The sequence below is a fragment of the Microtus oregoni genome, unplaced genomic scaffold, assembly GCF_018167655.1.
Source record: "Microtus oregoni isolate MIOR12 unplaced genomic scaffold, Mior012 000024F_ref0000369, whole genome shotgun sequence".
Lineage (NCBI taxonomy): Eukaryota > Metazoa > Chordata > Mammalia > Rodentia > Cricetidae > Microtus > Microtus oregoni.
Window position 1 is genome coordinate 11,565,514 of NW_024543083.1, and position 26,261 is coordinate 11,591,774.

Here is a 26,261-nt window from a genome sequence, read left to right on the forward strand (position 1 = left end):
TGTTTTCTTGGGAATCACTCTGGCATTTGTCTTCTTTAAATTCTTTCTGCTTAATCTCATTGAGTTGTTTCTTAGGGTCTTCTTTAAATTCCTTGACTATTTTGATGACGTTTATGACTTTTAACTTCTGGGTCTTGGGGTTCACCTGGATAATCCTCATTGGAAAACTTTCCTACAGGACTTGTAGGTTTTGGAGAGAAAATAGTGGCTTGACCTTTCCTATCGTTTGGATCTTTGTGACAAGCTCTGGACATACGGACTCCTTTTGTTAGTTTTGTGTCTCATATGAGCAGAGCAGGTTGGGGCAGAAGAGAGAATGTGTGGGCAGGTTGGGCCTAGAGGCTGGACATGCCTTCAGTGGAGTAAAACCTGACAGACATAGGAGACTGGGGTGGTGTGCAGGATGTGTCCTGGTTCAATGTATAGCCCAAAAGAAAATTCTTTAAGAGAAAAGTAAATCGTTTTTTTTTTGTACTTTTTAATTTATGTACCTTTGTACTTAATTTTTAGGTTATGTTTTGCCTTTATACTTTGTTATAAAGTATGTTACTTTAGAAATATAATTTCTTTCCCCATATATACATTTTCTTGAATATATACTTATATGTGTGTATGTATCCGTTATGAAGACACACAAGGGTCTCTTTTCTCCCTTTCTATATGCCTGCACGTAAATTTGAACTTGTGCTATCTCTGTTTTGTGCTCAGTAAACTGCTAGGTTTGCTTTATTCTCACTTGTCTTGAAATTGTTTTTTTGTTGTACAGTCAAGCATCTGGTTTAGTGTGAGTAGATGTTTTTGGTACGGAAACTCTGTGTGCCTACTCTCCGGCACTGATAATGATGCTCCCTCCGCTCCCCTCCTCCCTCCTCCTTCCTGGCTTCTCCCCTTCATCCTTGCCTCATTTTTCTTGTGTTGTTTTCTCTCCCTTCAGTGCTCTTTTCAGTCCCCATTTCTGCTGGTGAGCAGCAGAAATTTGGCCAGGTAGTCATGTTTCCAGCACCCAACATCCACGGATTAATCGGTATTACAAAATTATAGGATGTCAGAGCTGAAGCAACCGTGTTTAACCCCACTCATTAAGATAAAGAAACCAAGCCCAGAAAGGGATTTGCGCAGAAAGAGGCAATCATAAGATTCCTGTCTTCTCAGTCCTTGGCTGAGACATCCTTGTTGGTCATGAGGTGATCTTTCCAAGCCCCTTTGTTTTCCCGTGTGCTCCAGTGATTGGACAATGTGTCCACGCTGTGACTTGTTTCAGTATCTCTTGTCCTGGGACTCCCACAAAGGAATGATTGAGAGGACTGGTCTTTAAGACCTGAAGCTCAGGGCTCACACAAGCTGCTCTTTCTGAAGCTGTCTACTGTATGGAAATCTCACAAACTCTGCTTCTCAACCTAGTGAGCCTGCTTATCTAGAAGCATCTAGATGTCAGCTGGTAGCAACTTTCTGTTGTTAACCAATCTTCAGACTCAAAGCTCTTTTCCTATTACTTAACATCTCCCTCAAAGATGAACTTGAATATTTGATGGCTTTGGGAGGCCAATAATTCTTAAAGGGTTATTTAGAGCATGATTCAACATGGCCAAAACACTTGCAGAACATGGCTTGGTGTAGACAGCATACACTTGGACTAAAGCATCCTTAGCTTGCAGGCAGCCCTCAGTGGCACTCATTGGAAATTACACAGACATCTGGTCTACCGAGCATCCTCCTCTGCGAGACGTTCTTCTCTCCTCCAGGTGAGGCAATTGGAAAGGTACCACTTGTTATATGCTTGCTGTGCGACTTACATTGATGATGTCGTAGAAGTCAATCCTCTCAATTACCCCGTGGGAGTCTTCTCATTTAAAAACAAAAAAGAACTTAAGCATAAAAAAAGAAAACATATTCACTTATCCTGGAAGACGATAACTAGAAGCAGAGCCAGGCTTCAAATCCATCCCTGTCTGTCTCTGAAGACTGATCTTTTACTATTTCACCTCCCTCCCTTCCTCTTCCCTTCCTTCTTTTCTCCCTTCCTCTTTCTCTCTCTCCCTCCCTTCCTTCCCCCTTCCCTTCATTTGAGAAGCCAGATCATTTTCTCATCTAAAATGATTTGTAATAATACAAAGACACACTCCAAGCACAGAGTTGTTTTGTTTTATTCTTAACAACTAAAAACTGGAAACATTCCAAATGTCAATCAGCCAGTGGATGTGTATTGTGGTGGATCCATACATGGGATGCAACAAGCAATAGAAATCCCTGAAAGAGTAAAGTGCATGCAGACCATTGATGGGTCCTAAAACAAGTATGCTGAGTTAAATACTCTAGAGGCAACAGACTACGGACTGCGTAGATCCACTTACATGAAAGGTGAGAAAAGACAGTGCCAGTTTTTGGTAACAAACAGCGGATTGGTGTACACAAGGAAGGGTGTGCATTGCAGCATCCCTGAGAGAATGCTTTGTTGGCAGTGAAAATATCCTGTATGTGGACTATGGTGATGACATGAGGCAATTCCAAATAAAAGAGATTAATTCTTGATGTCATTTACCCAAGAGTGAGCCTGACTTGCTCTGAAGAGTTCCGATCTAACATTGTTGGCTTGTGACCAGCCTCTAGTGATCAGCGACTGGAGGAGAGTTATGGAGTCAGTTGACTAATCGCTCAACTTGATTCTTCTATCTGAGGGAGTAAAACTTAATTCTCTGGGGCACAAATAAGGAAATACACATGCACACACACGCACGCACGCACACACACACACTCTTAGGGCCCTCCTGTCATCTTCTGTCTTTGTCTCTGTCTTTATTTTTCCTTTACAGCTTATATGTTCCAACAAAATCTTTCAGACAATATAAAAACTACAATGTGATTACATTTTCTATTTTTCAAGTGAATGATTACAATGAATACTGGTTAAAAAAAAAAACATGTTTCCCATTTCCCTTACATAACTGAACATCCCATGAAGTATAGATGAAAAACAAATTATCCCAAGAACCCACATACATTAATACCCAAGTAACTTGTTATATATTAATAGAGTATAAACAAGCCAGGTAGTTTTCTCAGCCAGTTCTTTTACTGACAGCTGTGTCTTGTGGTCGGTAAGAAAAAAAACATCACTTTTTACTTATCTCAAAAGGTAGTCTTATATGGAATCTTAAAAGACTCACAAACCTGTCTGGCGGTGGTGGCACATGTCTTTAATCCCAGCACTCGGGAGGCAGAGGCAGGCAGATCTCTGTGGGTTTGAGGAGCAAATTCCAGGACAGGCTCCAAAGCTACACAGAGAAACCCTATCTTGAAAAACTTAAAAAAAAAAATCACAAACCTAATTTTTTTTTTTTCGAGACAGGGTTTCTCGTAGCTTTTTGGTTCCTGTCCTGGAACTAGCTCTTGTAGACCAGGCTGGCCTCAAACTCACAGAGATCTGCCTGTCTCTGCCTCCCGAGTGCTGGGATTAAAGGCGTGTGCCACCACCGCCCTACCCTAAATTTTTATATATGAAAAGCTATCAGTCAGCTCTACTTTAAGTCCTCAGAGTGCAAACCCATTTGTCAACAGTGTTTTATATTGGGAAGCAGAAATGGGCACAAGGAATTAATCATTGTCTTTGATCGCCAGCCGCTCCTAACAAGAAAGGCCTGTCAGCTAAAAACAGCTGAGCGGCTTCGTTCTTGTTCTTCGGCCTCAGTGAGTTCCTCACTCGACTATGCGCCTTCTAAACTTTAGGTTGTTTCCTTGGGTTTCTCACCTCAAAGCTATGAATGGAAAACATCTTAACCTTAAGTCACATTTAAAGCTCTGTTAGCTGTGATGCACATGGAAACCTGTGAACGCATCTCTCAACACCAAGATTAAAAGAACTTGAGCTAATTTAGCTTCTGGGACTCAGTTGTTTCTCTTAATCATTAACCTATGCCACAGTCTGTGTGGCTTCTCAAGAGAAACTAGCCATGGGACATTTCCTTGTTCTCATTTTCTAGCCTCTGAAGCCCCTGCTTTTTCAGGGGTGAGGGCAACACCATATCTTGCCTTTGCCTTCGTTTGTTTTCCCACTAAACTAACCACTCTCATAATCCCTTCCTATATTTATTAAAGGCCCTCAATCATTAAAATCCTATTTAAACTAGCACTATTATTGTATAAAATCATTGCTTCAGTTAAACAGTACAGCTTAGGAGGAAATCATCATCATAATAATCCACAGGTAAAAGTGCCCAGTAGAACAGGTAATTTCCATGAGGTAATCACCCTACATTAAAGGATCTCCCCTTGCCCATTCACACCAAGCCAGATACCAGAGAAAACTATCGGTAGCAAACAGCGTGTAAAGACTCAGCAGTAGCAAGAGACTTTCTGAGGCAGAAGCCCTCGGGTCCTTGCCTGTCTGAGATTCACCCATCAGTGCCTTGACTCCTGGTGGGCTACTCTCCCAAAGTCAATTGCCACTTGCTACTCTGACACTGCCATTGGCAATCTAATATTTTTTTTAATTTATTTATTATGTATATAGTGTTCTGGGCACCAGATCTCATTATAGATGGGTGTGTGCCATCATGTGGTTGCTGGGAATTGAACTCAGGACCTCCGGAACAGCAGTCAGTTCTCCTAACCTCTGAGCCATCTCTCCAGCCCCCGGCAATCTAATCTCTTTAAAAAAAAAAAATCATCCTCTGTGTTTGCGGCAGAGAGCAACAAACACAGCTCTGAAATGAAATAAGGAAACTTTTTGTCCTAATCAATCCTTTCCAGGCATCTCACGAGGAACGAAATTGTTTTTTTCTTACGTGCTTGGAAGAACACAGGAAGTCATAGTCAGATGTTATCAATCTGTGCTCATGTGTCGTTTTCAATATTTTGTGTGTGTGTCCACGTCTTACACATACATTCATTTTTCCAATTTAGGAGTGTGAATGGATTATAAAGGGTGAATAAAGAACTTGGTAAAAACCAAACTATGTAGTCAACTAATCTGGTAGGACTTAATTATATTGGGAGTCCAAAGTGTAGTAAGATTGATGAGGCTGGTTTTTTTAAAGGTCAGTTAATTTTACATAGACTGCATGTATAGTACTGAAGCTGACCGAATGAGCTGAATTATTATGAGCAATGTCAAACCACATTATTAACTTGATTACGGGCTGAATCAATGTTTAATTTGTAAAAGCGAGCTTTAAGCAGCATTTCTCCGAAAACTCATTCCCAAGGAGATGTGTACCTTCGTCACAACCCACTGAGTCACAGTTTTTCTTTTTCTTCGATTTTATTTTTAAAATGAAGCTATACATTTCCCCCTTTCCCTGTCCTCCTAACCACTCCCCGTGGCCTCTCCAACTTACTCCCTCTCAAATTCATGACCTCTCTTTTTGTTACTGTTACTTATATAAATGTGTGTGCACACACAGGCACACACATATACACATACATACATACATACATATTCTCACATACATATACATGCATATACACATCATGGATCCCATTTAGTGTTGCTTGTACATATATGATTTCAGGGCTGACCACTTTTGATATTGGACAGTCAATTAGGGGGACCATCCGCATAGGATCATGTGGAAATCCGATTCTCCTGATCTTGGCACTCCTCAGCTGTTCCGTCTAGAGGTGAGGCCACCTGAAATGGACCCCTTCCACATTATCTTGTCTATTGGTATTGTCCTTGTTCATGTCTCACTAAGACAGCCATATGATCGGAGTATCGTGGGTATAGCTTCCCTGTCATCTCTAAGACACACTCTGTCTTAGTAGGTGTATATGCAGCTTTTCAAACACATATTTCCTATCGTTGCAAAAGATGGTTATATATGTGAATGCTCACACCCATGTATGTCCTACCTCTCCCATAGGTGATTGTAGACTTGCAATTTCACATACAACTATAATATCCTATCCCTGACATAGTTAGATGTACATGTGCAAGTTTACTTACATGTATTTCATACAGCAGTCATTGCTAGGTGTGTATGTGCAGATTGGCACGCTTGAGTTTCCAGGATATGTCTTAGGTAGGTGTGTAGGTACCGGTTTACACACACAGTTCCTAGCCCTGTCTTAAGTAGGTACAAATGTCTAGACTCATGCATGCACATGCTGTGCTAGCCAGTATTGCACACATACATTTTGAAGGTTAGTGTCCTTAATAGTAGCCCTGCTAGTGCTGCTAGTAGTCAGCCTGGCTACATCTGGAATCAGCTAACACCCAGCAGCCTTTCTTGATGGATCACTTGAGGTGAGAAACTCATGGGAAAATCTGGATTATTTTAGGTCAAAGACCCACCTGAAATCTAGGCCACGCCTTCTGGTAGCAGCCTACATCAAAGGATGCAAAGGAGAAAGCTTTCCTTTTTCTTGCTTGCTTGTCCTTGCTGTCATTGTCAAGTCCATCTGTCTTGATACTGGGACTCCAGTGTGGACCGAAAAACCAGCTGAGACGTCCAGTCTTGTGGACTGAACAGCTGCAGGATCCTTGACCTTGTCCATTAGGAGATGTTATTGTTGGACTATGTGACCCATAGCCTGTAAGCCACTCTCATAAATCCCAACTCTGGCAGTGCTGGGACAGTGTAGTCTTGCAACTTTAGGTGCTGGTGCTGCCACAGTGTGCTACTGGGACACGGCAGAAGTGAGAACAGACATGCCCAATCACCACATAGTGGCTCCAGATGGCACATGTATGAACAGCTATACTGACGTTGCTAAATGGCAGTGCTTGGTACATGACAGGTACACAAGCAGATATGTTCATTCTGCCGTGAGATGGCCCTGAAATAGGTGGGCATGAAAGCAGATGTGCCCAGACCACTAGTTGGTGGCACTGGGACACAGCTGGAGTACAAACAGATGAGCCCCATATTGTCACTGGACATAGGAGAGTTCAGGTCACCACACAGTGGCTCTGGGACACAGCAGATTTGTGAACTGGTGTGGCCAGGTCACCACTTGGAGGTCCAGAGACGTGACAATCATGCATACAGACAAGCCCAGCAGGTGCCATTGCCCAGCCATGGAAAACATGCAAACAAGCAGGCCCAGGCTGCCGGTATGGTGGTGTTGGAGCCTGTTGGCAAGTGTGCCAACAGGTGCCCAGGGCAGGAGGTGGTGGCGCTGTAACATGGCAGGCATGCCAGCAGGTGTGAACAGATGTTACCAGGCAAATAAAGCAAAAAGAAAGCAAAAAAAATAAAGCTGGTAAGAGTTGGTGCTGGGACAGGCTCACAGGCTCACAGGCAATCCTGCCCCACCGTGTGGCAAATCTGGGACATGACAGGCATCTAAAGGGGCGGGGCAATACCTGCTCCGGGATGTGATAGGCTGGCAAAAAGGACTGGTTAGGCTGCCACCTGGCAGCCCTGGGGCAGTGTGAAGGAGTGCTAACAGGCGTGCCTAGGCCACCAGGTAACCATGCTGTGTATTTACACACGTGCTGTGCCCCGGCACTACTACCTCACACCTGCTGTGTTCCAGAATGCCCACGTAGTGTAGAAATGCCTGTTCCTCATGGGCTATGCCCCCACTTCCCACAACACAGTGTGGTGGTCTGGGCTCACCTCTTCCCACATGAGCCTTAGCCCAGTGTGCACTAGCCTAGTCACATGTCAGCTGTGAGCCAGCACCACCGTGAGGCAGCACAGGCTCGCTTGTTCACACCCACACTGCGTCCCCGGTAACTCAGGTTCGTCAACCCTGAAAACACACGTACAGGTAACATTAGATGGTCTCAACAGGTTATGTTTAGTAATACATATGTATGAACATATATGTATATGTATATATATGCATACATTACTAATCAGTGAATAAAGAAGCCATGGATTTGAATGAGAGCAGGGTGGGGCACATGGGAAAGTTTGGAAGGTTTGGAGGGAGGAAAAGGGGGAAATATTGTTAGTAAATTGTAATCCCAACCGGGTGGTGGTGACACATACTTTTAATCTCAGCACTTGGGAAATGGGCCAGCCTGGTCTATAGCAAGAGTTCTGGGACAGTCAGGGATACACAGAAAAACCCTGTCTTAAACAACAAAACAAACAAACGTGAGTGTGTGTGTTATTATATGTATAAAAATCTCAAAAATAAACACCAACAAAATGGACTTCTCTTTCTTGCGTTACCAGAGAATCAAGAGGTGGGGTCCAAAATCCACGAAGAAGGAGCCCATCTCCAATGTGTCTAAGGCTACCGCAGCAGCATGATGAACCTATGGAATGTCATCTACTCTCCTGGAACTCCTTACCCATGCTCGGTGAGTAAGCCTAACACATTCCTTGGTTTCCCAAGCTGGACTTGAGGAGAACCCTACTTTCCTCTGTTGCTGGTGTCCTATCAGGGTTGAACAGATGTTTGTTCTCACCTTCCCGGGACACCCAACCCATCCTCCTGTTTCACCATTACTAGAATAAACCTCTAGTAGTTTGAAGTGGAGACTGAACATGTGGCATAGGGGGTTTGGGGGTCCTATAGGGTGGGAAAAAGAACTTTGGGGATGGGAGATTCCATCTTCAGGTCAGTCACCCTGAGGTCTCAAGTGCTAGATCCGCCAGCAGGGCTGGGATGGTGATCACCTTATCAACGACTCCCAGAACCCTGCCAGTCCACAGGTGTTATCAGTCAAGCCGACTTTCCTGTCTGGAGTTTCTCAGCCCACCTGAGGCCTGGAGAACACTAACCCTCCACTCCAGACCCTGAGGAGAGATTTAAAAAAAAAGGGGTGTGTGTGTGTGTGTGATGACTTCATTCGTTGGTAACTTCCTGCTAGACTCTGTCCCCAGGATCTAAGGGGGCATGGGTCAGGTTCAGGTGGGAGGAGACTTTGAACCTGTCAGCCATGCATTGTGTAACTGCCCATCTTGAGCTCTTGGAGAAGCATTGTGAGAGCAATTAATTAGAGGGGGGCTGTACTGAGTTAGAGGAGACCACAGATTGGGGGGCCACTTGGGGTTCCAGCTAGGACACCCATTGTCTTAATGGGGAACTAATGATGGCAATGGTTTGATCTTGGTAAAACATTTAAAAGACAAAGAAAGCTGGGTGTGGTGGCACAGGCCTTTAATCCCAACACTGCCCAGGGAGGCAGAGGCAGGGGATCTCTATGAGTTCAAGTGAGCCTGGTCTGTAAAACGAGTTCCCAGGACAGCCAGGGCTACAGAGAGAAACCTTGTCTTGGAAAAAATAAAAAATAAAAATGACGATGAGGGAGAGGGGCCAGAGTGGAAGGGAGCCACAAGCCCACCAAAGAGAGGAGGTTTGTCCATGACGTGTCTTTGGTCTGTCTTGAACCATGTAGCATTTGCTAGTGCAGAAGCACCATTGTTCCAGGGGACTGGCGGGTAATTTTATGTCAATTTGACACAGTCTACAGTCATCTATGAGGGAACCTCAATTGAGAAAATGCCTCCATAAAAACAGAGCTGTAGGCAAGCCCATGGGGGCATTTTCTTAGTGATTGATGGAGGGGGGGGGGCCCAACCCATTCTAGGTGGTACCACACCTGGACTGTTGGTCATAAATTCTATTACAGGCTGAGCAAGCCAATATGCGGCACCCCTCCATAGTCTCTGCATCAGCTCCTGCCTCCAAGTTCCTGTCCTGACTTCCTTCAATGATGAACAGTGAAGTGGAAGTGTAAGCCAAATAAACCTTTTCCTCGCCCACTTGCTTTGGTCCTGGTTCATCACAGCAATCGAAAACCTAACTAAGACAAGTTGATATTGGGAGTGGGTGTCGCTGTGGCAGACCTGATCGTGTTGTTTTGGGGATTGTGGAAGGACTTTGGAATTTGGGGCTAGAGAAGCCACTGAGTGTTGAGCTGTTCTGTAGGAGCTGGGAGGTAGGAATGTTGAGAGCAATGCTAACGACTAAGGGCTGACTTGTAACATTTCAGAGGGAAGCAGACATCCTACCAGACCTTTTGAGTTAAGAGTCTGTGGTTCTGGTTAGTTGGGGCTGAAGAATCCATTTGAGTAACACAATACAAAACCACTAATGTGAACCTTTGCTTTCCTGGGATAACGGATGCTGATCAGCTAGGGCTGACGAATCAGATGTCTACTTCCTGCCTTCTATGTACTGTGTTGATCCTACATCACGTAGGAGGCATGGGTCCTTACAAGTGGGGATGTATTCACCTGCAGCCAGGATTATTTAGACTCAGCAAGTCATGAAAAGGAAGAGGAGGACCTGAAGGTTGGAGGGGAACAGGTTGAGAGGGTCCGGAAGCAGTGGCAGAGGGGGCTGGGATAGATCAGAACACATTGCATGTATGTACAAAATCGTCAAATAATAAACCAAAAAGCTACGGAGAAACCCTGTCTCGAAAAATCAAAAAAAAAAAAAAAAAAAAAAAATCTCAGTTAAAATGAAGGAAGTGGCTTGGCTGGAGGGTCCCGAGTCACTGGGACTATGGCATCACAAGGGGCCATGGGGCTTCACTTCCAGATTGTTGTGAGGTGTGATGGCTTCTTCCCACTGGTGCTTTTGCGTTTGTGATGAAGCCTTACCCAAGCTTGTATTACGCTGTATTAGTTCTAACATTAGTCTGAGTTGGATACTTTGTTGTGGTAAAGGGTCTAATTACACAGGATTTCGATGCTGTCAGCTTTATGGCTGACCATCATATACCTCAAAGAAGCAGTCAGTCACCTACTGAAAACCCTAGGAGATTGTCTTCGGTGTATTACTAATTCCCAGATATTCCTCTGTACCTCACTGTTGCTATACAAAAACACATATCAGGTTAAAAGTCATTTCACATCTATATTAGTCAAATCAGATACAATAATCAACACAGAAAAACTTTAATAAAATTTTTATTTAGCTATAATACACATCTTCAAAGGTTTAAATAAAAATTTTCTTCATGATGTCAAGCGAACGCTATGTTACTTTCCTTGAGAACGTCCCTCTTTTCGTTGAAGTACTTTCTAAACCACTCTATGTGCTCCACCTTCTGTTTAACGCTTAGATACGGGTTTCTCGAAAGGCCATTTGTCACCAGCTCCATGAAGTTGCGAATTGGTCCTTGCTTGGGGAAACCCTCCAGGTACTTATCCAAAAATATATGTTCATGGAATTCTGAGCCATCATCATCAAAACCTGGGAAATAAAATTGACAGTAACATGATTATGAGTGTAAAGCCCGCATCATAAAATAACACTAATGATGCATCAGAGGTAGTGAGAAGCACAAATTGTTCTAGTTTAACCACCAACTTAAATGTGACTGTGAGCATCAGTTTCTCCAGACACAGCATGAGGACTAAGAGGACGCCCTCCTAGGGATGCTGCAGAGACTAAATAGAAGCAGCTGAGATACAGGGGCTCTCCCACCTATAGAAGAAACAGCTATTGCTCACGAATATTGCTAACATCTGAGAAACTATGATGAAAGTTATACAGTGTGTAAGTATTTCAATGTAAAACAAGACAGACTCATAGAAAAGATTTTCAAGTAGTTCAAAAGAAGAAAACACAAATGATAAGTACAAAAATATAAATAACGAAAGGCGCAGGGTTATATTCCAGCAATTCAGTAAACTCTCATTTTTGTTTTACTTTTCAGACAGGCTCTCACCTCACCCAGCCTGGTCCTGACGCTCCTGCCTCCACACCCCAAACGCTAGAGTGCAGCTGTTATGGGCTGTGGAGCACCACACCTGGCTCAACAATTACTTTAAACGTAAATGGTCCAAATACACGCCAAGCCATAAAAATAAGATGGGGACTGACTGGGGAGATGGCTTTCCGCCCAAGTCTGATGACTCTAGTTGATCCTCAGAACCCATGTGAGAAAGCCAGATGCAGTAGGACACACCTCTGCACTCCCCGTGTAGCCCCTACTAGAAATGGGAGGCAAGACAGGAGAATTGTGGGAATCCTCTGGGTCGGCAGGCAGGACCAGCAGTAAGCAAGAGAGAATCTGCTCAGAACATGGTAAAGGGGAAAACTGACTTCCAAGGTTGTCCTCAAACATCTGTCCTAAAGCTGAGGATGACCTTGAACTTCTGATTCTCCTGTCCCAACCTCCCATAAGCAGGACTAAACCAGTGGGCTACCATGCCCAGTTTATGGTCATGGGATGCGACCCAGGACCTCAGGTGTACTAGGCAAGCACTCCACTGCTCAAGTACACCCATCCCATGATACATTCTGACATATAATTTTACTCCTTTATTATTATTTTTTTATTTTTTTATTTTTATGGTTTAAAGTTTTATTTTGATGCTTAAAAAAAAGTCTTCGATTAAATCTCCAATTTCATTTTTTTAAGGCTCAAACTTGACAGGTATAAAACCGTAAAAATTCTTTTTTTTTTTTTAATTTATTTATTTATTAAGGATTTCCACCAAGGCCAGCTGGCCTAGGTCTGAAAAAGCATGGGATAAATCCGGACTAGCTGAACATAGCGGACAATGAGGAATACTGAGAATTCAAGAACAATTGCAGTGGGTTTTTGATCCTACTGCACGTACTGGCTTTGTGGGAGCCTAGGCAGTTTGGATGCTCACCTTACGAGACCTGGATAGAGGTGGGCAGTCCTTGGGCTTCCCACAGGTCAGGGAACCCTGATTGCTCTTCGAGCAGATGAGGGAGGGGGACTTGATCGGGCGAGGGGGAGGGAAATGGGAAGCGGTTGTGGGGACGAGGCAGAAATCCTTAATAAATAAATAAATTTTACTCCTTTATTGTCATTATCAAATATCTAGAATTAAATAAAATTCCAACCATCTGTAAACAACAATTTAAAACAACTTTGCTAGGCTTCTTCTCAGACACCAGTGCTCTAAGATCCACATGCACCTAGCTGCACACTAAGATGGAACCCTTCAGAGCAAGCTCTAGCTGATAACTGTCAGGAGTCTGAAGTAACACTGACCTGCTTCGTTGTTAATTGGAAACTCCCACAGCTTCCCCTCTTTCGTCCACTGGATCATCTCCTCAAACCCATTCCCCAAAGGCTGTTCGTTGACTGTGGCCAGCTGCTTAGCAAATTCTATCTCCCAGAGAGAAGGGGGTGCAGCTGTGTGATTGAAAAAAACAGGAAAATGTAAATGTCTTTTTTATTTTTGTTATTAATTTTTATTATTCTCTCATATATCACATCCTACAGGAGGGCCTGTCAAGAAAAAGGAAAAAAATACTAATAAATTCTGAGCATTCCGTCTATGAAAAATGTTTTTAAACACATTTAATTTAATCTCGACAATCAGCCCCAGGAGTAAGGTAATAAAGAGATGGCACCTTCTATGCTTTAATCATTTATTTCCTTTTGAAACTTAAATCATCTTTCAAGAATGAGTCAGACAGAGACCCACATTGGAGCACCGGACAGAAATCTCAAGGTCCAAATCAGGAGCAGAAGGAGAGAGAGCACGAGCAAAGGAACTCAGGACAGCGAGGGGTGCACCCACACACTGAGACAATGGGGATGTTCTATCGGGAACTCACCAAGGCCAGCTGGCCTGGGTCTGAAAAAGCCTGGGATAAAACCGGACTCGCTGAACATAGCGGACAATGAGGACTACTGAGAACTCAAGAACAATGGCAATGGGTTTTTGATCCTACTGCACGTACTGGCTTTGTGGGAGCCTAGGCAGTTTGGATGCTCACCTTACTAGACCTGGATGGAGGTGGGTGGTCCTTGAACTTCCCACAGGGCAGGGAACCCTGATTGCTCTTTGGGCTGATGAAGGAGGGGGACTTAACTGGGGGAGGGGGAGGGAAATGGGAGGCGGTGGCGGGGAAGAGACAGAAATCATAAATAAATAAATAAATAAATAAAAAGAATGAGTCACACTCTCACCAGCCATTGCCAATGGTGATATAAAATGGTAGAAGCACTTTGGCAAAACAATTTGAGTTAATTAAAAAGTTAAAAACAAGACTATAAGCTACCAGGAACTCTCCAGCTACATACCCCCCACGGTGTGGAGACACAGGCTTGGTAACTGTCCTCCACTTCACATTACGCCTTCATTCGATCACCCCAGAGTCCTACGGTTGCGTGCCAAGAACTGCCACCACCTCCTGGCCTCTCCATCCTTTGGAAGTGTGCTGCTAGCTGGGGACTACCACTTCTTCTTGCATTGCCAACCCTCTGGGTCTCACTATATCCCAGACTGGTCCTGCCTCAGTTAGGGTTCCACTGCCATGAGAAAACACTATGACCAAAAGCAACTTGGGAGGAAAGGATTTATCCCATCTTACAGATTGTAATCTAACATCCAGGGAAGTGAGGGCAGGAACTGGCGGAAGAACATTGCTTACTGGCTTGCTCCTCATGGCTTACTTGGTCTACCTTTTTATATGCCATAGGACCACCTGCCCAGGACTGGTATAGTGTACTGGACCCTCCACATCAAACATTAAACAACAACAACAACAACAACAACAACAAAAACACCCCCACAGCTTGCTCACAGGTCAATCTTGTAGGGACGTGTCCTCAATTGACATCCCATCTTTGCAAATTATTCTAAATTGTTGTCAAGTTGACAAAAACTAACCAGGATAGGTCACTCCAGAGACCCAGGTAGGCTATCCATGTTCCCCATATTAGCTCCCCACATTCTGACAGCCCTAGTCCAAGAAACACACCTCACCATTACCGGCAAGCACCACCTGGGGTAAAAGTATTCCAAGCAAAGGAACTTGAAAAAAGCAGGCATAACTATTCTAATACTTGACAAAGTAAGACATGAAACCAAACGAGTAAGAACAGAGAAAGAAAGACATATCAAACTCATCAAAGGAAAAAAAATGAACCAGGAGATTAGTACAATCTTAAATATATATTCACCAAATACAGGAACATCCAATTTCATAAAAGAAACATCGTTAGTTAGATCTAGAACCACACAGCAAAGGCGTGTGAGTTCAATAGTCTATTCTCACCCAGACTGGTCATCCCGAAAAAAAAAAAAAAATGGAGAAACTCTGGAGTTTGATGACATCATATATAAAATGGGCCAACAAGATATCTACCGAATATTTCACGCAAATACTAAGGAATATGCATCCTGTTCTCAGCAGCAATTTCTTCAAATTAGATCGTGTTTTTGTCCTAATATGTATTAGAACACAAAACAAACCTCAAAAAATTCAGAAAATTGAGATCACATCCTGCATTCTGTCTGACCACAATGGGATAAAGCTGTATAATTGCAGAAATTACACAAACAGATGGAAGACTAAACAACATGCTGCTGAATGATAATTGGGTCAAGGAAGAAATAAAAAACAAAATTAAATAATTCTTATAATTGAAAACATACATACAAAAATTTGGGACATACTGAAGCAATTCCTAAGAAAAATATAGAATCAAGTACCTACATAAAAATTTTTGAGGTCTCAAATTAATAACTTAATGAAGTACCTGAAGGCATTGGAAAAACAATAACAATATCCCAAAAAACAGATGGTAAAAGATAATCAAAATCAGAACTAATATTAATATTTCAGAAACAAACAAAGAATTAATGAAATGAAAAGTTAGTTTTTTGAAAAGATTGTCAAGCAGCCAAATTAACCAAATTGAAAAGTATTCAATTGTGTGTGTGTGTATGCATGCTCTCCTATTCTGGGTAGTGAGCTGCTCAAAATCAGGAACTAAGGATTAGTTATCTTCAGGTAAAAACAGAGTGCTGTAAGGCAAATGGTGGGTGAATAACACTTTCTAACCAAAAATAGCAGCCAATTCATAGCTCTGGATTATTTATCTGGTAGCACCGATCTCTCAAGATCCCAAAGGATGCAATATTTTAAGGGGGAGCATGACCCAATAAGCAGATCAACACCTATATTCACAGGCAAGACCTAGGTCAACGACAGCAAGAAATAAGAAACCGCAAACACCCAACTGTTACAATCAAAACACCAAGGCCATCTTAGAAAGACAGAGTGCGTCTCCACCTGGAGAAGTCTTATTCTGAACAAACCTGCCTCAGGTGCTTCATCAGCAAACGCCTTCACGTCAAAAATGGAAAGTCTTTTCCCCTTGAATAAACCTTTCCTAAGATAAAAAATTTGGAAAAAGAAAATCTTAGTAAGATATATTTATAAAATGTCAACAAAAATGTTTCAGGAAAAGATTACATGAAACAATCTATGTAGTAATTAAAGACAATCACATTGACCCCCATTGACATTGTAGCTAAATCACCATCATTTTAGGACTCATGAGTGAAAAAAGAACATATGCACTTGGATTTCTACTTTATAATATAACAAACCAGCTAAGTTTAATTTTCAAAATACTCAACTGAAAGTTCTAGAAAACTTGGTGTTACGTAAATCGATAAAAATCTGCAAAAATAGAAACCAGTAAAGTAAACATTTGTCCTTGAGACAGAAAGCAGTGAAAGGTTTAGCTATAAATTATAGTGGTAGAAGGCACAGATAAAACATGCTATTTTATAAAGCAATCAATCTGTAATTTAAAAGTAATTCTTAACTTTCTTTACATAGCCATTTTTACAAACTGCTGAAATTAATGTCAGAGAGTTAATATGCAACTTCTGATATACTCTAATTAATTATGATGTTTGTCAACTTGGCACAACCTACAGTCACCAGGAAGAAATCTCAATGAGGCATTGCCTACATCAAGCTGGGCAGGACCTCTCAGTGAGGGATCGCCTTAGTTGATTTGGTAGCATCAAGCCCAAGAAGATCCTGGGCTTTGTAAGTATAGAGAACACACATGTCTCCATGCTCTTGACTGTGGACGTGACAGGATCATGGCTTCTGGTCCCTGCTTTGACTTCCCAGCCCCCAGGGCTGTAGGCAAAAACCTCAGGGCATTCGATCACAGCACAGAAAGGAAACCAGGACAGACTGCTTTATCAACAGTTCACTCTTTCAACAGAAAGAAAGACTTTTTTTTTCAATTTACTTATTTACTTGAATAAAACTACTAACAGATTAAAAAAACCAGTTCAGGCCAGGCGGTGGTGGCGTACGCCTGTAATCCCAGCACTTGAGAGGCAGAGGCAGGCAGATCCCTTGAGTTTGAGTCCAGCCTGATCTACAAAGTGAGTTCCAGGACAGTCTCCAAAGTTACAGAGAAACCCTGACTTGAAAAACAAAAACAATCAAAAGAGTGGGAAAAGTTGCAAATTAAAAGAAACAAGAGACCTCATCCACGTCAAGGGTTTGCTCCATTAGGTCGCCGTGTGGCTGTAAACACTGGCCTTGCTGGAGTTCTGCTGCCAGCAATCCTAGCACTCAGGAGGCAGAGGCAGGAGGATGGAATTCCAAGCCACCCTGGCCATCTGGCTTACATAGTAAGGCCCTGACCCTAAAATCAATGACAACGAAACATGCCTTTCTCTCCAGAAGTGCCCCCGAGGCCTCAGGTTCTTTTCCCTACTAAATATTATCATTGCAGAGCCGACAGTGGATTTGGTTAATGACCTGGTGATCTCACCCTAACTCCCCAGAATGATTATCCCAGATTCTCCCCCCCCCCTCCTTAGGGAAGACGTCTCATGTGCTCTATGGCTGCTGACCTCTGTGCTACCTCAGTCAGAGACCACACTAGGTTCTAGGCCTTTCAGGCTATGGGACCCACGCCCATCCATGGTCACATGTAATTTGGACAAGAGTTTCTAGGTTGTCACACCTTCAGCTTCACTGTGCACCTGGAAATGGACTGATTGTTGCCTGGAAACCTTTCCCCAAACTGTTCCGTTTTATGAGAGGGCCAGGCAAATATCATGACAGGTCCTAATAACTCAGCTAAGAACTAGGCCTCAGTTCCTGCCTCTTGAAACAGAACAAGACAGTGTCTGAGGAAGACATGAATCACAAGGCCCCTGACAGTGAGGACAAGGGGAACTGCGTCCTCAGCCTGGGCCAACCCCCCCCATTACCTTATAACCAAATAAGGACAAAGCCTGGGACTTGTCCAGACTTGCCCAAGAATGTAAAAGCTATAGCCTTAGCCAATCCGTTAGCCCTAACCAATAGAAACGTACTAATACGATTCCACTTGGTAAGCCAGTCCTAGATAGAATGAGCACACTGTGGTTAGAACTCCTTTAGTTGTATGAAAAAGCCTGCGAGCCTTTCTTGGGGGTGGCCATTAGCCACCTTTGCCTTTGTGTTGGATGCGCGACCCCAGCATGCTAGGACTTCTATTCTCGAGAAGATAAACCCTCACTACATGGCCTGTGGCCAAACCTGTGGCCTATTTTTTTAATTGATGATTTTTTCAGTGGATGATTGATGTGGGAGGGCCCAGCTCCCTGGGCAAGTGGTCCTGAGTTGTAGATCACAGCAAACGGAAAGAGGCAGTGTGACCATGTCAGGAAGCAGTGCTCTTCCATGGCCTCTGCTTCAGTTCCTGCCGCTAGGCTTCTGCCTTGAGTTCCTGCCCTGACTTCTCTTGTTCTGTCACCTGGAACTGGAAGATGAAATAAACCCTTTCCTTCCCAGGTTGGTCATGATGCTTGATCACAGCAATAGAAACCCTAACTAGGTATCCACAATGACCTTGGGTCTATCAGTGATGATATGCAGAATAAATTAAGATGACAATTGGAGTAGAAAACTACACAAACAAAATCCAGTAGACTACAGAGCTCCAATACCTGTTTTTTACATCAGTGAGCTTCACCTGGTCAAGAGAGTTGTCCATTTCTTCATCAAACTGAATCTGGTGCTGTGGTCTGGTACTAACTCTTGTAGAAGTGGATCTGGCAATTTTCATATCTGATATTATGTGACGGAAACTGAAATAAAAAGGTCCAGTGCATTAGGAGTCTTAGCTGCAGCGGAGCAGCACACTTTTCTCCAGAGGAGACATACCGTTTCGTTCTTACCTCACTCTTACGCCCGAGGAGAGTGAAGATTATGAGTAAATAAGTCACATGCTTATACTCACATGACATAGACATTAAGATGCATGTCTCCAATTTTTAAAATATACTCTTATTAAGAAATTTTTATTTGAGGGGCTGGAGAGATGGCTCAGAGGTTAAGAGCACTGAGTGCTCCTCCAGAGGTCCTGAGTTCAATTCCCAGCACCCACATGGTGGCTCACAACCATCTGTAATGAGATCTGTAATGCCAGCTCTTCTGGCCTGCAGGCAGACATGCAGGCAGAACACTATACATAATAAATAAATCTTAGGAAGAAAGGAAGAAAGGAAGAAAGAAAGGAAGGAAGGAAGGAAAGAAGGAGACCAAGATTCTTTGGTCCCAGGACCCACATGGCAATTCCTTCAACTCCAGTTCCAGGGACCAACACCCTCTTCTGATTCCACAGGTTCCTGCACGCACACAACGTAGATACACACACTTAGACACACACACATAGAACAGTTTTTTTTTTTTTTTTTGGTTTTTTCGAGACAGGGTTTCTCTGTGGCTTTGGAGCCTGTCCTGGAACTAGCTCTTGTAGACCAGGCTGGTCTCGAACTCACAGAGATCCGCCTGCCTCTGCCTCCCGAGTGCTGGGATTAAAGGCGTGCGCCACCACCGCCCGGCTAGAACAGTTTTTAAAACAGAATATGTTGAAAAGCTGAGCTCAAACATAAGGAAATGGGGAGGGACTGTGTCTGACATCACAGTGTGAGCAAAACCAATGGAATGTTTAATTTCTCAGAGAAACTATCTTATTTGTTTGTAAGTTCCTAAAGGAATAGCTTAGCCACTCAATTAAGTACAACAAACAGCAGCTGGAGAGGTGGCTCAGGAGCTGGAAGTCCTTGCTCTTACAAAGCAAATGTTCTAAGTTTTATTGTTATGTGGGGTGGGCATGTGTGTAGGCAGAGCGCAACCCAGGACATATGCAGAGTCGGCAGACAGTCGGCATCACTGCTCTCCGCCAGATGTCAGGGCTTGGAGACAGAACGCCACCAGGCATGGCAGTAGGCACCTTTACCTACTGAGTCACCTCGCTGGCCCATGAGGTGGATTTTGTATGTAACATGGATGTGAACCATGCACCGGGCACTGGGAGACCTAAGCATGACAGGCATGACATCTGACCACTGACCTAATCTTGCGCTTCTCTCTGGCTTTCTGAGCCCTCGACTCCTCCTCGTGTTGCTGAAGCTGCTTGAGCAGGTCCGACTTGGTTGTCTGCTTGTCGAAAGGTAGAGAATCTGCAACAGCAGATGCAGCTGCCACCAGCTCAGGACTCAGGAACTCACTTCTAAACGGAAAATGAAATAGGAAAGAAAAACCAGAGTAAGTTAGGACATCACTCTTTAATCAAAAGGAAACCAGAGTAAGTTAGTACATCACTAGTTTTACCAAAAGTAAAGTGGGGAAGAAAACTCATGAAAAAAAGTATTCAATTTCCACAAAAGCAAGAATTCTCAAATATTCAACATGGTTTTCTAGGTGGCTTTGTTGCTTGTTTGTCTGTGTTGAGACTGGATCTCACTAGGCTGGTCTGTAACTCACAATTGCCTACCTCAGCCACAGAACTACTATATTCTTACGTATACCCGTTAAACACAACACATATGTACTGCTTCAGTGCTGGGAACACAGAAACTCTGAAACACGATACTCTAAGTTAATAAATACTTGTGGCCACACACCACGGGCAGCCGTGTATGGTGGTTCACGCCTGCAATTCCTGTACTCAGAAGCTACAGCAAGAGGATCACAAGTTCAGGGCTAACCCAGGCTATGTAAGGAGATCCTGTCTTGGGAGAAAGGGGGAATTGAGGGCTATGGAGATGATTCAGTCAGTGAGGTGCTTGCCATGGGGATCTGAGTTCGATCCCCAGAACGTGTGAAAAAGCTGGGTGCGGACCAGTGAGGTCACTTACTATTTGGGAAAGCATTTGCCCCGCAAGCTTAACAGCATGATTCTCAGGTAAAGACTTTTTTCTTTCTTTTTCTCTCTTTCTTTCCCTCTCTCTCTAAAGCAGTTTCTGTGGGTTTAAAAATAAAGCAGACCCACATACATCAATGTGAACTGACAGCAGTCATTCAACCTAACTCCAAAGCCAGGTCATTAAAAAAATACATCTTCCCTCACATTCTCTTGACACTCATCCCTGGTACCCAGGCACCAGCCTGTGAAAACGCCAGAGCAACCTAACAGCTCATGTGGCTGCTTCTGCTAGTAGCCCAGCTAAGGGCTCAGCTGGTAGCGAGGGAGCAAACTTCAGGTGATCTCAGAGATTCTCACAGCCTCTAGCTGAGGCCTCAGACGTTGTCTTCTCTGTGAGTATAAAAATGGTCATTTTATAAGAGTGTGTTTAGGGCAATCTATAATGCAGCCATTGTAGTCATATTAGTGAGCTTTGATTATGACCAGAAAGGAGGAAGGGAGGGAGGGAAGGCCGGTCATGTGTGGAGTAATTGTTACACTGCAATCGTGAGGCAAATACTATGACTATATCAAATTTGCAGACACTGGATTCTAAGAGAAAGATGGGAGGGATCTGGTTGGGCCCAGGCCTGTAATCTCAACTCCTCAGGAAGCTGAGACAGCAGGACCACAAGAGCGTGCTGTGTTTGGGGACAAAGTGAGTCCAGGGCTAGCCTGTGCAACTTAGTGAAACTCTCTCTCAAAATAAAAAGTAAGAACATGGTTGGGGATACCATCTGATGCCTAGATGGTTAAATAAAATTATTACAAAAAACTTTTCTTCAAACTCAGAACAAATGTATTCCATTCACTGATCTTGTCCACTGCCTGTTCTTGGACCAAATCAGATGGTTTCAAGATTTTTTTTATATCTATCTACCACATCACTGCTGCACAGACCAACATTTCTAATCTCAGTTCCTTTAGAGCAGTGCTGTGATTAAGTACAGTGCCTGTGCCTGTCCTTCAGGAAGCAAAGACAAGAGTCCAGGAGAACAAAGTAATCCTGTAGTATGCATGGTCTAATCTGAGTGCTGGGAATACAGATGTGTGCCCTGCCAAAATGTAGTCCAGAATGAGTACTTAGATATGTATGTGTATTTTATTATTATTATTATTGTTTTTCTGAGATAAAGTCTATGTAACTCAGGTTGGCCTCAAATTCACAATACTCTGTTTCTTGCTCCCAAGCGCTGGGATTATAGCCAAGTGCCACCACCATACCTGGCTACAAATATCTGCTTGTCCCTTAAATACACACACATGCGCGCGCGCACGCACACACACACACACACACACACCCCTGAAGTAACTATTAGAGATCCTCTACTGCTTCGTTATTTCAATGTCTCGAGTACTATAATTTAATAGCTTGTTTACTATAAGAAAAGGCTTATTGGGACACCACAGATTGGTCTCCAAGAGCATTGATTTGGAACTATTTACCTCTTCTCTGGAGGATCTTCTGGAGCTCTGGGATGCCTGCCAACTGTAGCCTCCAAAATGGTAGAAGGTTTTCTGCCACGAGGCTTTGCTGTTTGTACGTTTACTGTGCTCCGTTCAACTTTCATGTCCTTAATAATGTCTAGCAGGTCTTTTTTTGAAGTCTCCTCTCCTTTGTCTTGCTTCTTTGCTGCCATCTGGGAAATTTCACCAGTTGGAACAGACTGGCTATCCTTCTTGCTATAGATGGAGCTGCCAGTGCCAAAATGTCTTTGGATATTATTTTCTGTCCTGGAATGACATATTAAAGAATAATAGAAAAATACAATGCCAAAATATTAAAGTAGTAACTGAAAAGAACCTGCTTTACACTGAAAAGAATTTCAATTTGAGCCCTTTCCGTTTTCTTTTACTTTCTATTATTATAAACAACCGTAATGGAAGCAATTTATCATGTGTTAGTACAGACCCTGGGCCTCACTTACACAGCAAGACTTGTGTACAGTTTTCACCCCCACCTCAACTCCAAAGGTCAGCACCAGCCTCCTCTTACAGAGAAGGAAACAGAAAACCATAGCAGTAACTGTACAGGGCGTCTTTATTATTCTCCTGTGACTAAGATAAAATACCATGCCTAAAAGCCACTAATGGGAAAAGGAGCTTTTTTGGCCTTATGATTCCAGAGAACAGTCCATTTGTTGAGACGCCAATCACCTAGCTCTCCCAAACTCCAAAACAAAGTAATTTGCTTATAAAAACGCCAGAGGCGAAGAAAAAAAAAAAAACGCCAGAGGCTACTTCACCAGTCACTTGAGAATTAGTGAAAACTCAGTTACAAAGGTAGTTTTGCCATGACCAATACATAGCATCAATGTGGTACAATTCATTAGGAAAACCCTCTGATAATTATTGTTATTTTGCATTTGAAAGTTAATGTTGAAGGTACTCTAACCGACAAGTGGAAATCAGGTTACCACAGTGTTTCTTTCCCAGAGTGCTCTAGGACTTCAAAAAAAAAAAAAACCTGTGTTATAGCAAAATAATTCAAGATCCCTAGCATAACACGCCTTTAATCCCAGCACTGAGAGAGGCAGAGGCAGGTGAATCTCTGTGAGTTCGAGGCCAGCCTGGTGTACAGACTGAGGTCCAGAACAGCCAGAGAGACACAGAGAAACCCTGTCTCGAAAAGCCAATAAAAATAAATAGACAAAACTATGCTCCTAATCTCTCATCTGAACTTACTTTCTTTGAAAATATCTCATGAGCTTCCCATAGTTTTCTGGGGGTGTGAGTAATAGATCATTTGCCTAGCAAGCAGGAAACCCTGAATGTGATCTCCGGCACCAAATTAAAGACCCCCACATTGTTCCCTTCAGAGGCTGATTTTACATTCTTCATCCTTCATAATGTAGGCTCCTAAGATAAAAGTTAGCTCTGCCAACATTTTAAAAATGATGACATAGTTAAAACTCTTTCTCAAACATCCTTCTCCTTCTGTGGATTCTCTAGGACCATCAGCTGAAAGAGCTGGTCTCTTTGGCCACTCCGTTACTTCATCACATCACATCCCGTTAACTCTACTTTGTTAACTCCCGTGGAGTTGTTCCTCTCCTCCATTGTTAGCTTGCTTCAGCGCGATATTAGATAGAACAGGGGTGCCCAGGGAGGATGCCATGAACCGCTTACAACCTCTAGGCGTCCCTATTTGCTCTCCTATAGTTATGTGCTGAGAGAGTGAAGTAATCTGTGTTTACCCAAGCTATTGTTACTGTACTTGAATTACCTCTTTAGTGGAAGTAAATAACTGTCCAGAATAGCAGGACTGCACATCGTAGGCACTTTAAATAATGCAGTAAGGAATAAAGTGGGAAGCATTAATGAGGCCATCAAGAGATCTTGGGACGCACAGAATACAAGAAAAAGACCTCTTTTTTGGAGACTGTACAACGATTTGTAGCGGCAAGCAAGATGAGGGGCAGGCGTGCAGCAGAAAGTACCCAGGACAGGAGACAAGACAGGTTGTCATAGCTGTTTGCCGCACCCACCGCGACCCTGGGCAAGCTGCCTTGTACGATTTCACTTTGCCTACATTTAAAACAACCGCTTCTAAGCCTACGGTTGCAGTATCAACCCCAGGCGACTTGAGAAACTAGGACTGCAAATAAAGGAACCGGGGAGCCACGGTAGACCGGCGGGACCAAAAACCCCTGAACACCTTACCAGACAGTTCCGGACCGAGCCGCGGGTAGCGCACTCACAGTCATCAAGGCATCCCAGTTTCCAGGGGACAGAGGGAGGCCCGAGAAGGGGCGAGTACGTATAAACGCCGGGATTCTACGAAGCATCGTGTAAAAATAAACTCAAGCAAGAGCACAACCGGAAGCACACTCAAGCAAGGGCATAAGCGAACTAGTTCATCCCTTCCCCAAATATGTCCCCCGACATGGTTTCCGCCTGCATGCTTCCTCGCCTTTGGGATTCCGGCTGGCCACAGAGGTCTGTTAATTGTGTTCCGGGGTCTTTGACTGCCTTGATCCAGCCCTTTCTTCGCTCTCAGATTCTGCTGTCTGGGCGTAGTCCACGCCAAGGTTCCGCCAGGGTCGGAGAGAGTGAATCGGATGATCAATTAAACAAAAACTGATCGGGGGCCATAGAGAACTGATCGTACTGCCTGTCCCGCCCTCCCATGAGTGACGGGGCGAGCTCCCCGCACTCGGCTTTTAAGGAAACTTCCTGTCAAGGTCTGGGCTAGGTGTTTCCAAGTTCTTTCTTCTCCTCTTTTCCAATGAATTGAAAATATGGGATCCCACAGAATTTACAAAATAAGCAAGTTGATTTTGTTTGGAGTCAAATGATAGTGCAAATTAAAGAGCGATATGCCGGGGCTGGGGAGATGGCTCAGAGGGTAAGCACATTGGCTGCTCTTCCAGAGGTCCTAACTTCAATCCCCAGCACCCAAATGGTATTCTTATGTCTTGTATTTATTGATTGTCACAAAGTATTTCCTCATACCAAGGTCTCTAATCTAATTTACATGTCTTACAAAAAAAGCATCACAGGGCCTCATGATACATAATTAGTTCCTTATTTTGTTACAATACACGATAATACAAGAACCTCAGGTGTGCCTGAGGAATCTTGTGACCAAAGTCTTGGGGTGCTTACAATGCTCCTTCAGTAAAATAATTGTGCAAATCACAGATCAGAAAACAATCACTTTTCCATAAGGATTCTTCAAGGTCAAATTACTACTAGAAAACAGCTGTTCGTTCTAATGCTTACCCCAGTGACTGCTAAATCCCTAAACATGACTGCACCTTGGGAGGGACTGGTTGATGTGCACATTGTTGGTCCTATTTAAACTTTGGCCTTACTTCAGGACCCCAACGGTGGACTTGAGAGGTTTGCTGGATCTCTGGCCTCCCTTCCCAATGTGAGCACATTAAATACATCTTTTTCCCCCTGCTTTCCACGATTAATTTGGTTCTTTTCATAGGCTTGTTGTGGAAGGGTGGCCAGACCTGACTTGGCACAAATTGGAACACCCAAGTTACCTGTTAAAAAGAAATCTGGAAAGACGGTTGGTAGGGAAGAAGAAGGAGCAAACCACTCTTCCTTTGGTCATTTAGAGAAAAAGGAGCATATAGACACAGAGCAGAATAGTACCAGCTTAAATTTACATGGCAAATGTCATATTTTGTTTAAGATCTTTTGTGTTACTAAGCATTCCTCACATCCTAAAGAAATAGAGAAATTTTCTACCTTTTTTTCTCTCAACTGGGTACTCTTAATTTCATTGTATCATGTGTCTGCGCTTATTGTTTCCAACATTTTTGGTTTTTTTCATGTTTTTTGTGCAAAAAAGTTTTTATTTAACAAACCGTGGCCACTTCAGTTCCCCTTTTAAATTCATTTTTTGAATAGTGCAATATTTTTATTATAAATCAATGCTATCAGGTCAATTTATGTTGTC

General features: G+C 43.3%; 1 protein-coding gene across 1 annotated transcript; it reads right to left on the minus strand.

Moving 5' to 3' along the window:
- Positions 1 to 10,801: 10,801 nt before the first annotated feature.
- On the minus strand, positions 10,802 to 24,760 carry Mrps31 (mitochondrial ribosomal protein S31). Its single transcript, XM_041673825.1, has 7 exons — positions 24,509 to 24,760; positions 22,292 to 22,579; positions 20,012 to 20,170; positions 18,603 to 18,743; positions 15,948 to 16,021; positions 12,884 to 13,027; positions 10,802 to 11,103 (listed from the first exon to the last, which is right to left on the minus strand). Exons 1-7 carry the CDS (start codon positions 24,631 to 24,633, stop codon positions 10,874 to 10,876), a joined length of 1,161 nt encoding a protein of 386 aa, XP_041529759.1. The 5' UTR covers positions 24,634 to 24,760; the 3' UTR covers positions 10,802 to 10,873.
- Positions 24,761 to 26,261: the final 1,501 nt, after the last annotated feature.